General features: G+C 38.4%; 7 protein-coding genes across 7 annotated transcripts; 3 read left to right on the forward strand and 4 right to left on the reverse strand.

Moving 5' to 3' along the window:
- Nucleotides 1–372: 372 nt before the first annotated feature.
- Nucleotides 373–1,314, forward strand: PHB2 (prohibitin subunit PHB2; the record flags this gene model as incomplete). Its single annotated transcript, XM_449057.1, has 1 exon — nt 373–1,314. The coding sequence occupies one exon, from the start codon at nt 373–375 to the stop codon at nt 1,312–1,314; it is 942 nt and encodes a 313-aa protein (XP_449057.1).
- A 233-nt stretch (nt 1,315–1,547) lies between these two features.
- On the reverse strand, nt 1,548–1,772 carry BNS1 (Bns1p; the record flags this gene model as incomplete). Its single annotated transcript, XM_449058.2, has 1 exon — nt 1,548–1,772. The coding sequence occupies one exon, from the start codon at nt 1,770–1,772 to the stop codon at nt 1,548–1,550; it is 225 nt and encodes a 74-aa protein (XP_449058.2).
- Nucleotides 1,773–3,040: 1,268 nt separating this feature from the next.
- On the forward strand, nt 3,041–4,795 carry SMI1 (Smi1p; the record flags this gene model as incomplete). The annotated part of the gene is made up of 1 exon (XM_449059.1): nt 3,041–4,795. The coding sequence occupies one exon, from the start codon at nt 3,041–3,043 to the stop codon at nt 4,793–4,795; it is 1,755 nt and encodes a 584-aa protein (XP_449059.1).
- A 251-nt stretch (nt 4,796–5,046) lies between these two features.
- DIE2 (dolichyl-P-Glc:Glc(2)Man(9)GlcNAc(2)-PP-dolichol alpha-1,2- glucosyltransferase) lies at nt 5,047–6,615 on the reverse strand (the record flags this gene model as incomplete). The annotated part of the gene is made up of 1 exon (XM_449060.1): nt 5,047–6,615. One exon carries the CDS (start codon nt 6,613–6,615, stop codon nt 5,047–5,049), a length of 1,569 nt encoding a protein of 522 aa, XP_449060.1.
- A 412-nt stretch (nt 6,616–7,027) lies between these two features.
- Nucleotides 7,028–9,002, reverse strand: AMA1 (Ama1p; the record flags this gene model as incomplete). Its single annotated transcript, XM_449062.2, has 2 exons — nt 7,028–7,626; nt 7,742–9,002. The coding sequence occupies 2 exons, from the start codon at nt 9,000–9,002 to the stop codon at nt 7,028–7,030; spliced, it is 1,860 nt and encodes a 619-aa protein (XP_449062.2).
- Nucleotides 9,003–10,092: 1,090 nt separating this feature from the next.
- On the forward strand, nt 10,093–10,788 carry NAS6 (Nas6p; the record flags this gene model as incomplete). Its single annotated transcript, XM_449063.1, has 1 exon — nt 10,093–10,788. The coding sequence occupies one exon, from the start codon at nt 10,093–10,095 to the stop codon at nt 10,786–10,788; it is 696 nt and encodes a 231-aa protein (XP_449063.1).
- Nucleotides 10,789–10,891: 103 nt separating this feature from the next.
- On the reverse strand, nt 10,892–14,305 carry PHO81 (Pho81p; the record flags this gene model as incomplete). Its single annotated transcript, XM_449064.1, has 1 exon — nt 10,892–14,305. The coding sequence occupies one exon, from the start codon at nt 14,303–14,305 to the stop codon at nt 10,892–10,894; it is 3,414 nt and encodes a 1,137-aa protein (XP_449064.1).
- Between the last annotated feature and the right edge of the window lie 1,165 nt (nt 14,306–15,470).

The raw sequence follows: 15,470 nt of genomic DNA on the forward strand, positions 1-15,470 counted from the left end.
TACTATTATGTTTAATACCATTTGTGACATTTCACGCTATTTCAACCAACTTTCTAAGCCAACGTTTATACATCACATGATTATGTCATAACCCACAACGTTACGCTGTTTGCCACATATTCTAGCGGAGTCTCTAAGTACGTCTGATGCCCACACAGCCAATTTTTGCGTTAAGGGAATAAGTTTTCAAGGATGGGGGACATGATGCCTGATGAGACCATTAAGCAGGTCCTGGCTAGCAATAAATAGCTCCGTGGCGCATATATCTTTCAAGTCTCATATTAACTACTGACATTATACAGTTTGATCAGTCGGTGTTTTTAAGTAACGGCACAACAGAACTAACATAGATTGCAAGATTTTGAAAAAAAAATGAGTGGCTCACCAGAATTTCAGAGGTTCGCTAGAGCGTTGAGACAACAAATCACTAAGGTACAACAGCAAGGTGGTAGACCTGGTGGCCCACCAAGAGGTGGTGCTGGTGGTGCTTTCGCAGGTATTGGCGGTCTGTTGGTGTTAGGTGCTGGTGCGCTTTTCTTCAATAATGCGTTATTTAATGTGGACGGTGGTCACAGAGCCATTGTCTACTCACGTATTGGTGGTGTTTCGCAGAAAATCTTTTCAGAAGGTACACATATTATTATCCCATGGATCGAGACACCTATAGTGTATGATGTGAGGGCTAAACCACGTAATGTTGCCTCTTTGACGGGTACCAAGGATTTACAAATGGTCAATATCACATGCAGAGTGTTATCAAGACCCAACGTTGGCCAACTTCCCACTATATACCGTACATTAGGCCAGGACTATGACGAAAGAGTTCTGCCTTCCATTGTCAATGAAGTTTTGAAGGCAGTTGTCGCACAATTCAATGCTTCTCAATTGATCACCCAAAGAGAAAAAGTGTCTAGACTGATCCGTGACAACTTGGTTCGTCGTGCTAGTGGGTTCAATATATTACTGGATGACGTCTCCATCACTTATATGACATTTTCTCCAGAGTTCACCCAGGCTGTTGAAGCAAAGCAGATTGCTCAACAGGATGCCCAAAGGGCCGCCTTTATTGTGGATAAAGCCAGACAAGAAAAGCAAGGTATGGTTGTGAAAGCCCAAGGTGAAGCCAAGTCCGCCGAGTTGATCGGTGATGCCATTAAGAAATCTAGGGACTATGTGGAATTGAAGAGACTAGATACAGCAAAGGACATTGCTAAGATCCTAGCCAACTCGCCAAACAGAGTTGTTCTAGATAACGAAGCCCTGCTATTGAACACATTGGTCGATGCCAGATCAGCTACAGGTTCCAAGAAATAAATAAAAGATATTGTTAGTCGATGAGTAGGGCAAGATCGTATCTTTATCTATTGCTCTATACTCTATTTTCCTTCTTCATTATATGTAAATAATAGGTCAATATTCTCATTTTTTTTTATTATTGATTTTTTTTTCTTATTAATACAGGAATTATTTATATTTTGTTCCTGAAGGGAATATATAATGCATATGAATATGTAGGAGAATATATTTTTTGTTCACGGCACAAATAATCAACTCTGATGTTTCTTGCTCGGCGTCTTGGTCGCAGATTCTGAGAACTGCAACTTCCTCGGAGTCTTTTTTGCAGCATACACTTTAGACCTGTACAAGTTCAACCGCTTTGAGCAAGGCGACAGCATGGCATCTGTCGGCGAGACAAATCTCTGTTTCAAGATGCTCCTGAGTCTCTTCTGAACTGTCACATCCACACGTCTCTTGCTCTCATTATCCATCATATCTGCTATATATGTACTTTCTTATTTAGGATATAATGCATATAAAGAAAAGAGCTATTTGTGTATTGATATATATACCTATATATATTCCCGATCCCAACCTCGATCATGGACAGTAGCAGGTACCAATAGCCTTCCTGCTCCCACCGTGGTACCCACGATCAACCAATATAAGTGCTTGTTAGATGGTATGTTTTGTGTCCATCAATCCTCTTCCCCCATTGTATATTGTATGCTATTATGATGTACAGCCCTGAAACCCTAACCCCCCCATTGTTGACACTTTGCCCTATTAAGGGTTTTGGAAGGTTGTTCCGCCCCTTCTGGCTTCCCCAAATCTACCACCCCCCACACCTTCCTTTCTGAGTGAAATGGGGTGGGGGGATATGCGAGCAAGAATTCTGGTAATCTTAGGGTTTTGACTAGGGCTTGAACAGAGAGAGGCGGAAAAGGAGAACAACCCTAAAAGGTGCTTTTCCACCCCCACACCACCACGATTCATGTGACACACCCGTACAACACATACACTACCCAACTAACAATTAACGAGTAACATGTGAACACCAACGTACACAGGCACAACACAAACGCGTAAAATTGTATCATGATATACGGGTCCTTTACGCGTATTCTCTCTCTCCCGCTCTTCCCCCCGTCCCCCCCACCGATTCTCGAAAAAACACACACAATTGCACACAATTGTACACAAACACCCGCAGGAAGACCGTACAAGAGAAAAAGGAAGGAAGTGCGTAGAAGTCTGTGTGCTCTGAAGAAAAGCCGCGAGCCGATGGATTCCACCCCCCCTCCCCCCCGCCATCTTTAGAGAAACCACGCACAAATTCCTTTTCTTTGTGAATTGCATTCCCGTACCGATTAATCCCGTGGATTTCACCCTTCTCCTCAGAAATACCCCTACGGTAGTGGGATTCATTGTGGGTTCGTGGTGGATGGGGATTCGTGCGGGTCCGTCTCTGTCCTCTGCATTGGGCTTTCTACACATTTTGTGGTCGAGAACGAAGGACGAAAAAAAAATTTGAATCGCAAATTGGGAAGCGCAGCGTGAGCGCCCACTATAAAATGGAGGCCTTCCACCTGCCCCACTCCCTCGGCCCATAAACACCCACAAGACCCATAAAACGCATAAAACCACTACCTAGCCGCCGATACTTGCCGCTGATACTTACACAAACTCATCCAGAGCAAAGCTATCAATAGTGGGGACAAGAATAAAAGAAAAATAACGCGTGTCTCGCACAAAGGAAAGAATGAATCTGTTCAGGAAGAAAGTGAAGGAGTGGGTGTACTCATTTTCCACCGAGGACCACTATGCCGAGTACAACAGCAACGACCAGTTCAACATGGGTATGAGGTCGCAAGGTGCCTCTCACCACGATGTGGAGGCGCACGCGCAATCCGCTAACGACAACATCTTGTCGATGGAAGATGACATCGATCTGGATAGCATGGACGGCACTCCCAGCGAGGGTGTCTCTGAAGTGCTGCTGGCCTGGAGACACATTGATACGTGGACCAGCGAATATAACCCTGACTTAAACGCGACTCTGAGCGATCCTTGCACCGCAAACGACATAAAACACGCCGAGGAAGACCTGGAAGTTGTCTTGCCAAAGGCTCTGAAGGCATCCTATAGAATACACGATGGGCAAGAAGATCTGGAATCGATGACCGGGACTTCAGGTCTGATCTACGGGTTGCAACTAATGACCCTGGATGAAATAGTAGCAATGACCCAAAGGTGGAGAAGCGTCGCCGATAAACTAAACAAGCAGGCAACTATGTCAAAGCACTCCAGCGTTGGTGTATCCAACGGCTCTTCGATGGGCTCGACCGCCTCTATTGGATCAAGCAGCCAACAGCAGAGAGAAAAACCAAGAAACAAGTTTAAACTACCATACATCCCAGAACAGAAATCTATCCCACCAGAGACTGTTCTTCCGTTGTACGCACACGCTATGTGGATTCCAGTGCTTACTGATAACGCCGGTAACCACATCGGTATCGACCTGTCTCCAGCCCGTCTGGGTAAGCACGGCCAAGTGATCATGTTCGGCAGAGACTTCGATACTAAGTACGTTGTAGCAGAGAACTGGGGTGATTTCCTACTGTCTTTTGCTAATGACTTGGAAGCTGGGAATTGGTTGCTTGTGGATGACAGTGATGATTACCTTGCAGGTGAAGGTGAACTTGTCTTTAGAGACAAGAAATCCAACGGCCCTATCCAGGATTATTTGGAAGTCTTGAAGAAAAGATCATGGAACAAATACCAAGAACAACTAAGGACTAACCAGGAAACTATGCAAAGTGGTGAACCTACTTTGACCTCCACTAGAACTCACAAGAAGACATCCTCTTTTGAATTAGATGACGACTTTGATCACACAACCACCACCACAGAACATAACGGTAATGAATTCATTGAATCTTCTGTGCCGGAGACCAATAGCGATATCCCTCAAATTGTGAAGAAGGAAGAATTAGATGAAACTGCCGAGGAGACCAAGGAGGAATCCAACGAGTTAGATGTTAAGACAGAAGAAATCGCTCCAGAATCCACTCAAATTATTGAAGAGACTCCAGAAACCAAAGAAGAAGAGGTATCAGAACAACCTGAAGAAGCTGTTGCAGAAGTAACGGTTGACGCTAACATCGAAGAACCAGAACAGCAGGTCGAAGAACAAGAAGTACTTTTGGAGAATGAAGTTACTGATAGCGTAAATAACGCTGATGCCAATACGGAAGCTGTTCCTGAAGTTGAAGAGAAGAAGACAGAGATAGAAACGGAGACCCCTGCTGAACCGATAGAAGAGGAAGAAGAATCCACAAATGTTGAAGCTCCCCAAGTCGAAGAAGAGGAGGATTCCACTACAGCAGAACCAGCTGAAACAGTTTCTAAAAGTAAGAAGAAAAAGAATAAGAAGAAAAATAAGAAGAAAAACAAAGCTAATCAAGACGATAACGTTAACGAATTAAGTCATGATTTCGAAACTGTTCAACTATAATAAGCATTGCATCGCCCTTTTATTCCACATTTATTTATCCCATAATTGAGAGCCATTCCTTTACTACTACTCATTGTTCTATAATTGTTTCCCATACTTTTCGCAAGAAGAGATTTAATAGGTACGCAAAACCTTCCACGAAGTTTCCATATTTTTACGTTTTTCATATAATATAGACTATGAAAATATAATATTATATTCTAATATATGCTGTATTTACACATTATGCCGTATTTCTATAAAACAAATAACTACCATATTATACGTTGCATGAAGGCTTCAGAAGCCCAAGGGAAGGAATATCTAACAAAAATAATAAGTGTCACAATGTCTATAAGAATAAACCAGACAAATTCCAAAAATAATCTCGACGTGGAACTTATTGTTACAGGTTCTTCGTTAGATTTCCCTGGTACAATTTCACCCCATATGGGCTCAGCAGAACATGTAATAAAGAGTCTCCAAAAAAAGTAAGGTAAGATGTAATACCTTGGTTCAAATAAAGGCGATGGAACAACAGTAGCAAAAGTGCATAGGATGAGTGCTGTCCATGATATATGTGTTAATTGCACAGGCAATAAATTTGGGTCCTTTATTGGTAATGGAGAGATTGGGTCAAATAAAAGTTCACTAGGCCTCAATATTTCCAAGTAAACAAATGTACAGAAATGATAAATTGGTGCCATCAAGCCATACTTGATTATCCTTCTGTTGTGATTGATTAATCTCTTAAATAAGTAAAATGTATAATGTCTGTTGTCAGCTAGTAAGAATGGGTGGACCTTTGTGAAATATCTGATGACCATCATAATCAAAAATATTTCGAAAAATACCTGAACTTGCTTTCTATTAGTTCTTTCTAAATACATTCTCAGAAAGTTTTTAGAGAACCACAGAGGTACACTAAAGACAGTAAGGAATGCAAAACAATAGAAAACCTGTACTAAATGAATACCTGCATTGTGATTGGATTTATCACCCAGCGTAATGGATCTATTCCAGATCAAGTATAGGAAAAAACCTACAAAATTCAAGGCATATGGTAGAACTAATGTCTGAAATTCTTCTACCGAGTGAATGAAGAGCTTCAAGTAGTTGTTTAATCCGTGGGTATTAAATTGCTTAGCTATAATGGCTTGACGCTCAACGACAATTAACATGATAAAACCACACCAAACAATATTTGTCTGTCTAAATAGACAGCTAATGCCTGCAAATAAAGCACTTAACCATATGCTCTTTGATAATCCAAAGGGCATTGTCAAACCAATAGATAATGACTGAATAATGAATATAGTGGACCACACATCTGTATAGTATAGGTAGTAGTAAGTTGCCATTAATGGGAAGCTCATCAATGCTACTGGCCAAAAACTTATGGCATTGAAAAGGAATATTGGTCTTAGGACCACTAGTGGGAAATAGACTAGACCTCCAAACGCGTTCACTAACCGAAGAATAGTTAAAGTGCTCCAACTCTTGAGTAGTGGTTTTAGCACTTTATAATTTAACCAGCCCAATATATATAAACCAGGGGGAGTTGTTATCTTGGGGTCCCATGTAAACCAATGCCCTTTCAGATATGTTATTGTTTGTCCAATGTGAAATTGCTCATCAATAAATTCATATGGAACAACATTCCTTGTGACGTACGCAAATGTGCCAAAGAAATATAACAGCAAAACTGGATATATAGCTATATTAGCGATAAACCCTCGTATTACCTCTGCTTCTAAATCTCGCTGCAATCCAGGTAGAAGCTCCTGCACTGATCCACCTGACAACTCATCCTGCTCTTCTGGGGCTGCTGCATCACTCATTGTACGTGAACCATGTAGATGTATAACAACAATTGTGTAACAACTGTAAATTATAATAGTAGCATCAACAACTACTAATGAGAAACTTCAAGCATTTGCTAATTAAATGTCATTATGACATATAATTGTAGTTTCAATGGGCCCTTTACAATTAGAGTAGCTACTTCCTCGATAATAACGACCGTCATTAGATACGCAAATATGAGTGCGAACTATCGATAAACTGTTTAACATAGAATATATAATACTTTTTATTATATGATATATACAAAGTACATAAATAATATAAAAATCGTTTGTGTGGAAAGAGTTTATTATGCTATCAATATCAATTTTGCTTCATTTCGGTTGATCAATGGTAAAACGTAAATTGTTTGAAATTGTTGATAAAGTTACCTTGGATTTAGTGATACTATCTTATGTATTCCTCTGAATGTGTTGAAATGCCCTCCACAAAGTCTATCAACTTCGAATTGTATATCCCTGCTTCCTGTACTTCACTTATAGTGTTTTCATCCTCCCCCCAAATTTCATAGAACCGAATAGTCTCATCGTTGGTAGCAAGACAGATTGCATTTAGATTCGATGAAGGAACCGCAGTTAATACTCTTAATGGTGTTGAAGACCTTACATGTATCAGTCTTTCAAGACTAGGATAACTATATACTGTTAGCAATATTGGATTATCAATGTCTCCAAAACCAAATGTGGCTACTAGTTGTTTATATCTAACGGACCAAATAAGGGAAGTTATTTGACCGGTCGTTTGAATTTCTTTAACTAAAGTTCCCGTTAGTGTGTGCCAAAATTTTATCTTTCTATCTTTACTGCCGCCTCCAGTAGCTAGTAAAGATTTTGACCATGGGCAATATGAAACTGCTTTAACTGCAGCATTATGGGGAAGTGTGTGGACTAGTCGTGGCGATCTGATATCACTTATGTCCCATATCGTGCATGAATTGTCATTACCGCCAACTGCGAGGTTTTTCGAGTATTGATTTAGGGATAGTCCTAATTATAAAATACTGTTATTCGAACGCCAGAAAAATATCGAATAATAGATGCTTATTGTTAGTATATTAGTCAAAAAAATTGAATGTTGAAACAAGTTTAATATTACACATACCACAAACCTGCTGCGATTGCGCTTGGAATTTTGATAAACATAAAATTTGTAAATCATCCAATCCCTTCTTCGAGTAATCATCTCTTACATTACAGTTGCTAATCTTTGAATTTATTTCTACATATGCCACCTCTCCTGTCTCCTCCCCAATAAATAATCTTGCTATTTGTGCAGAATTAGCACCATCACAGCATATTTTATCCTCAAGAAACCATTCAAAGCAACTGACTCCTTTACATGATAATGATTGATATTCATACAAAGGTTCTGATCGATTTGAACTACCTAATGACCTATAGGATTCAATACATCTATTTTGATCAAATAGCATCACTCTACCTTGTTTCGTACCGACAAGAAACAGTTCATTAAACGGACAGAATGATAAGCAAGTTACCAAGTCATGCTTTAGTCCAAGAAAACTATGATTTAGAACAGGTATTGCCCCATCTCTCTCAGACCATATGTATACAGAATATCCCAAACCAACAATGACATTACCTGTAGTTCTCGACCATGAAATAAGATTTGAGTAAAAATCATTTCTCAAACATGGAGCATCCAATACTCTGTATGGAATGAGTGACTTAGGCCGTTTGCTATCTCTAAATATGGCTAATCCATCATTCTGATCAGTAATCAGCAAATTAGAGAATAAGTATCTTGCTTCAAAAGGAGGCAAAGTTTGCAACAATGGATTTATCTTGGATAAGAAATCTTCACAAGGTACTGTATTCAAACATTTAGTTTCATCACTTGTAAGATTACATTTTAATGATTTAATGTGGGTTTTATATTCAAATTTCAGGACTCTTTCAGGGGATTTAAAATCTAAGTATCGAGCAATATATTCTTTATGTTTTTGCACCTCTTTACTAATATTTTTTTCCTTTATTTTTCCTGCACGTCTCTTCTTTTTCTTTCGGCTTAGTCTATACCTCATAATAGGCGATCGATCATTAGCATGCAAATTAGATGACGATGAAGCTGATGAGGTCATTGTTGACACTGAGCTCCTGGTCGAATTTGAGGACTCGGCACTAGACAATTGCATGTCTTGCCCGGATAAGTTGTCACCTCGATAGTTTATGTGCTCATAATTTCCAGTGTATCTCAAATCAGTGAAAAACTCTGGGGAGGACAATCTTTCTGGCGATGACGAGGAGTCCATAATTTCTACATCATTGAGATCAAAGTTCCTTTTGTAGTTTGAAGCTTTGTATGCTTTCTTACAAGTAAGCAGTGGGATGTACCTGTCCATTATATTTACAGATATATGATAAATGAAGCACTTTGTGTTTGTGTTTTTGTTCCCACAATGGATTATTCCTTTTCAATATCAAAAACTCCGGAAATAAAATAAAATAAAATATAACAGGCTTAGCTATCTTTTTTATGGAGGTTATGAGCCTTTGCTTTTCTCCTTTGTTGAGCAGTAATGAATTTCCTTTGTCTGAAAGTATTTTTATATTAAGTTTCTCTTTTTGTATTTTTATTTTAAAATAATCTGGGATTAAGCAAAAAAAACAAATAAAAAATATACTAGCAAATTCTTGGAACCTGTAAAAAAGCTTGCAATGAAGATATTATTGGTTTTCCTGAGAACCACTCAGAAATACCGAATTTTTGAAAAGATTGAGAAAACAAAAACTAACGCCAACCACAAAGTAAGTATTCTTTAATTTTTTCTCTCTCGTTTTTGCACTCGAAAGGCAAAAAAAATAAAAATTAGTGTTCCAAAAACAATTATGAAATGTAAATTATTATATGCACTGGTGTATACACCTTTTCCACAATACAGCAGAACTATAAAAGTTCTGGGAAAGAAAGGCAAAGATCCAAACGATATTCTTTTTTTTTGCCGCCCTTTATATACTGTTCCTCCCGTCTCCCCCGTCGCCCCCAAGAAAAATATTTCTCGAGATCTGAGAATTATCGGGTCCACTTCCTGTTTGGGTAAACAGCGCACCAGTTTCCTGAAAAGGATATAATAGGGACAAAAATAGCATTAGCCGCCCATCGATACGTATATAACGATTATAGTATACCATGTGATAGTTTCGTATATTATGTTTGATTTCGAGTTTTTTAAGGGATACACAGCTATTGCCTGTTTCCTCAGTTGTGCTATGGAGAGCAAAAATGGCTCGATGAGCTGCGGAGGGGGGATGGGATACATAATATATAATGAAACTGGTCAAAACGTCAAAAGTTAACACGATGCTGATACACTAAAATGAGTTAAAGAGTTTAAAAATAATTTGCCAGGTTTATATTAGATTATAGTTGATAATAAAGGCGCAAAACACAAGAATTTTTGAGAAGATTAGGACGAATAAGTTTCAGTAACTATGGAATTCCCATTACACAAAGCTTGCTTGAATAACGAGCCCAGGAAAGTACAGGAGTTGCTAGAGAGCTCTGATCCGTTCAAGGCTGTGGTGCAGAGAGATGACGATGGCAGGGTCCCGCTGCACTGGGCTGTATCTATCCAGAGTGATGCCATAATAAAGCTGTTATTGCCATATATGAAGAGTGTCGATATTGACACACTGACCGATGAGGCTGGCTGGACGCCATTCCACATATCTTGCTCTATTGGTCACCTAGACATCGTGGACCAGTTGTACAATAACAACCCTGATGCTAGGCCTAATCTAGATCTTCAAACGTCCCAAGGGGTGACCGCTCTACATCTAGCCGTAGCGAAGAAACACTTGGAAGTTTGCAAGTATTTGATTAAACTAGGAGCCTCCGTTAGAATAAAAGATAAGAAAGGTCAAATTGCTCTTCACAGAGCAGCTGCTGTGGGATCTATTGGCGTTGTAGAGTTTTTGTGCTCGACCGCCAAAAGCCCTGTAAATTGGAAAGACGCCAGTGGGTGGACACCATTATTCCATGCTATTGCAGAGGGCCATGCTGATATAGCGGTGTTATTAGTAAACAAATTTTCTGCTGATTACGAAGTCGAAGATTCTGATGGAAAAAAACCAATCGATGTTGCTCCTAGTGAGTCCGTGAAGGAATATTTCTCAAAGAATATATAGCAGTAGCGAAATAGGCGGGACTGAAGTGGTGAACAATTACGCCATTAACATGCCATGAATTAATTATTAATGTATAAATCGTCTATATCATACTTAAAATAGTCTAAAGCATCAGGTTTTTATCGTCGCCACTTTTCAAGAATATTATTTCATCCTCATCACTTACTCCATTTGCATTAAGCTCTTTTTCAGCTTCATTGATGGGACTGTCAGAAAAACTGATAACCAACAGTCCCTTTTTCCTTATCGAGTCAACAACAGTATCGCAGATATGGAGCAGTTTCTCTGGCAAAATTAAACCAAGTAGATGTGACTTTATAGCAAATTTAACCATACCGAATATATCAATCTTTTTAATGAGTTTCTTATATTCCTCTTGATTTTGGACAAGATCTAGAATATGATGCGCTGTATCATATTTATAACACTCAGTAGACGACTCAGGATCCACATACGATACCAAATTATCAAATTTCAGGAATACCGGAAAAATTGGTTGCTTCCAATTCAACGTTGCACATACTTCCCAACAACAAGAACTAAACACTAGCGATCTGGAGTGGTTAGTAGTCGATTTTAAATACCTTTCGTTGGAAAATATCATTTCCAACAGATTGTTTATTAGTTTGTCTACAGCAATCAGTGGAGATGGTCTCACGGGAATAGATACAATCTCCTCCGCAGTTGGGAAACATATCTGAATATTAAGTTTTATCGACGATGGAATTAAGTCGAGGAGAGTTTTGAAATCGAACACACCTTTACAAAGAAGTATTTTCAGATCATTACTGGTATTTATCATCTCGTTGTCGATAAACAAAGACGATTGTAAAATAGCTTGAAGCTGTTCGGTTGTGAGATCCATCAATAATATCTTGGCTCCATTAACTGTGACAAACATTTCTTTCGATGCAACCAGCCTGCCATCATTTAAATAATAGATTTTGATTGTTTCAAAACTTCCACATAAAGAGGTTTCAGTAATATAGCCGTTATCAATTTTAGATGGTTCCGAATTCTGTGGCTCCTTCTCTTCATTAGTAGATTTCCAGTAAGGCTCACACTCAGTTACTTTTAGTGATGTACCGCTGAATGGTTGAATTACTTGATATTCAACAGAGAGCGTACCAATAACAGAGAGCTTCAAGTCGACTAATGGTATTTTCAATGAGTTTGTACCATTCATAGAAGAAGATAACAGAAATGATGGGGGTGTGACAGTTCTAGCTATAAGTCTATTACCAGTAGTTGGGAATACATCGAATTGAATTGAAAAGTTCTCTAATGTATCTGGGTAAAAAATTATCTCTCCTTCTTCATCTAAGTCATCATCTACAGCTGTTACAGAGGTCCCACCAACTGGGAAAAGTACATTTCTTGGTATTATATCTGAAGAACCAGAGGATAGCATTATTCTACCTGGTGCATTTATCAAAGAGTCATTGTCATTTTCTAGTGTTATAGATTCTGTGCCAGCTTTGAATATCACTTTCACATAAATCTTATCCTCCAAGAAGTTGTGACCGTATTTCCTTAATGGAATGATGGGTGGAGGTAAGGAAAATGCTGGTATATTCTCAAACGAATCTGTTAAGTCATTTATGGAACTGGAATCTAAATCCAACAAGTCATTATTTGGTAATGTCAATTTCTTGGGTTGAAGAAGGTCGCTATGAATCTTTTTTTGCTTGATACTTTTTATACTCGGAAGCATAGCATTGAGAACTTTAACGTCACTTTCCCATATTGTATAGAATAATGGTGTGTACCCTTCATCATCCATGACATCTATTGAAGCATTACACCTCAGTAGAAGCGATACAATATTATCCTTACCATTCATTACCGCATAGAATAATGGCGTTCTTCCAAGAAACTTATCTCCATAATTCACATTAGCACCTTTAGATATTAATAGTTCTGCCAAAGCACTGCTATTAGAGTTTTTCGATACTATATGAAGTAACTCCATTTTGTCTAGACTTGGCCCTTCAATTTTATCTCCCAAAAAATCCAAAATTAATTTAACAGCTTCAAAATTGCCTTTCTTACATGCAACACTGAGTGGATCTAGTACCTTATCTTGAGCGTTTGGATATGCATTAGAGCCATGTTGAAGAAGTAGCTTAACTGCTTTTATGTCATTACTTTCTAATGCAAGTATCAAGGGAGTCTTACGGTCTTGATCTGGAATATCCAACATATCAACTAAGTTCGATTCTAGTATTAGTTCCACAAATTCCGTTTTCCCTTGTTCAGCAGCATGGTGTAATGGGATTCTTCCATGTATATCTTTCATATTCATTAAATTCTTCAAATCTGCAGAAGTTATATTTTTGAATTTCAATGCTTCATAAAGTAGAAATGAACGTGGTGCAGTAGAACATGCACATGCCTCATGAAATAGATTTACGTTAGAAAAAATTTCGGCATCTTCGTCTATATGATTAAAATCAATATATTGTTCACATGCCAAATATACCACTGATAAACACTCGTCCACCAAGTTAGAGTCTATCAATAAGGAAAATAGTTTCGTAATACATTCCTTTTCGATTTGCTCTTTTTGTTCGTTATTCTGTAATAATTCCTCCAGTCTCGGCAGTACTTTTGTTGGGACAAAATTAGATATTGTAGCTAACCTTCGTTGATCATCCTTTAACGTGGAAATATTGATGATGTCCTGTATCCAATATTCTATCTCCAGGTCGAGATCCGTAGATGAAAAACCTAACACTTTGAAAAAGCCCTTCTCTGACCCAGTAGATGAAGATGACCTTCTGGCTTTTGTATTATTAGAGTTGTTCTTGCCGCCATCCATGCTGATGGCAACAGCATTGGATGAAGAGCCTGGACCGAGAGCTGTACTAGGTGAATTAACTCCATTTCCGACAGAATACTCCACGAGATCATTCAAATCAACCAACAAATTCAAAGCCTCATCAGATAAACGTGCTACTTCTGTTCTAGTAAAAATGGGTTGTACTGATACCACCGTAGCCAGGTAGAATTCTTTCTCATTCGAATGTGATCTTTTATCCCATTTTTTCAATACTTTGGCAAAACCGGTCCTATTCAATTCGACATACTGCTCTAGGTTTCGTACATCTTTGAGGAATTTTTTTATGACTGCACTAATATTTTTATATACCACTGCTTGTTTCGAATTCAACCTTCCGCTACTTCTATAATCATTCATCTTTGAGACGATCACATCAAGCTTAACTTTCAACTCGGATTCCTTATCGACGTAATATAGGTTGACTTTCTCCAATTCACGTTCCAATTTGAAGAAAAAGGATGCCTTATTAGCCTGGAGACTTCTATAAACCGAGGCCTCATTGAAATCAATATCAACATTGATTAAGTTCTTACTAGCGTTCAAATCGTCGTCATTAATCATGGGAACAGTTGCCAATTGCTTCATAAGCTTCTTCAAAGCCTTGTAGTCTATAAAATGTGTATTATACTCCGCCAATTCAACCTGGCGAGCCTCCAGATATTTACCAAACTTCATTTCTTAGATGTATTTGTTCTAATTATTTCACCTTTTCTTGATGACCTTGTAATATATCTTAAAAAAAGACTTCTTTTCTCTTTCTCCAATAAAGAAAAGTATTATAATACAACTATTCTTTGCGAATTAACCAAAAAATTTCTATTCCCACGAGCACAACAGTGTTATAAAGAACAAAATGCACCGCCTAAAAAAAAAAAGGGTATTTATATGTCTGAAATATAACCAATAAAATGTCAAGCTTCTATGTTCTGTTAAAATCTGACACACTATTGGATAATAATGTAAAGATGCTGACAACTGTCAAAGCAAAAGATTATGCAAAAGAAAAAGTCCTGCGAGATCCTAGGATCTGTGTGTCCTGTATTTTGTTTTTTTTTCCCTTTACCACTTTGACTGTCTTGTCAATGTTTTGGTAATCGAAGAAACTAAAGACCAATTTTTGTAATTTTCTAAAAGCAATTGCCACACCAAGACCAGGACAGATAATATTTTCCCACCTAGCAGTAAGGTACCAGTATGAACTCTTTGCTACTTTCTATAGCTCAAATCAAACGCTGTTCGGAGGAAGTGGGACAACGAAAACGAGAAAAAGGAGCAGGATAGCAGTCTTTATTCCAGGTTTTCCAATCGATAAGAACTAGAATGGATTGTCCTACCCTTTCTCAAAATAATGCCATAGAACTAGCTATTATTCAAAGAAGATGACCTTCCTAAAGACCCAGAAATCGTTCTATTTTTTTTTTCCCTTCTTAATGATCTCTTCTCTTCTCTATTAGGGACTTGGGAATGGTGAATCACCCACGTGGTGATACCCTATAACTGCAGTGGTTAGTGACTGTGACTTCTTTGGTCTCTTATGGAGCCAATGCCAGTTCATATTGTTTAAGAAAAGAGACTTGTGAAAAGGTTGTTCGATTGTGAGCTTGTAGGATTATTAAAGATGTTTGCGACTCTTGCCCAACTGCTAAGATGCCCAAAACTAGGATAGCCGTCCCTACGAGCTATACTGGACTTATCTTATGTAGCAATTTGATAGCAATATGCGTAGATTAAACATAACAAGTATCCGATTTTCTTGTTCATTGCTCTAGCAAATATAAGGATATCCTTCTTGCATTTCCTCTTGTGAAGTAGTGTATGTTAGAAGGGAAACGAGCAGATC

The sequence above is a fragment of the Nakaseomyces glabratus genome, chromosome L (assembly GCF_010111755.1).
Source record: "Nakaseomyces glabratus chromosome L, complete sequence".
NCBI classification, from domain to species: Eukaryota; Fungi; Ascomycota; class Saccharomycetes; order Saccharomycetales; family Saccharomycetaceae; genus Nakaseomyces; species Nakaseomyces glabratus.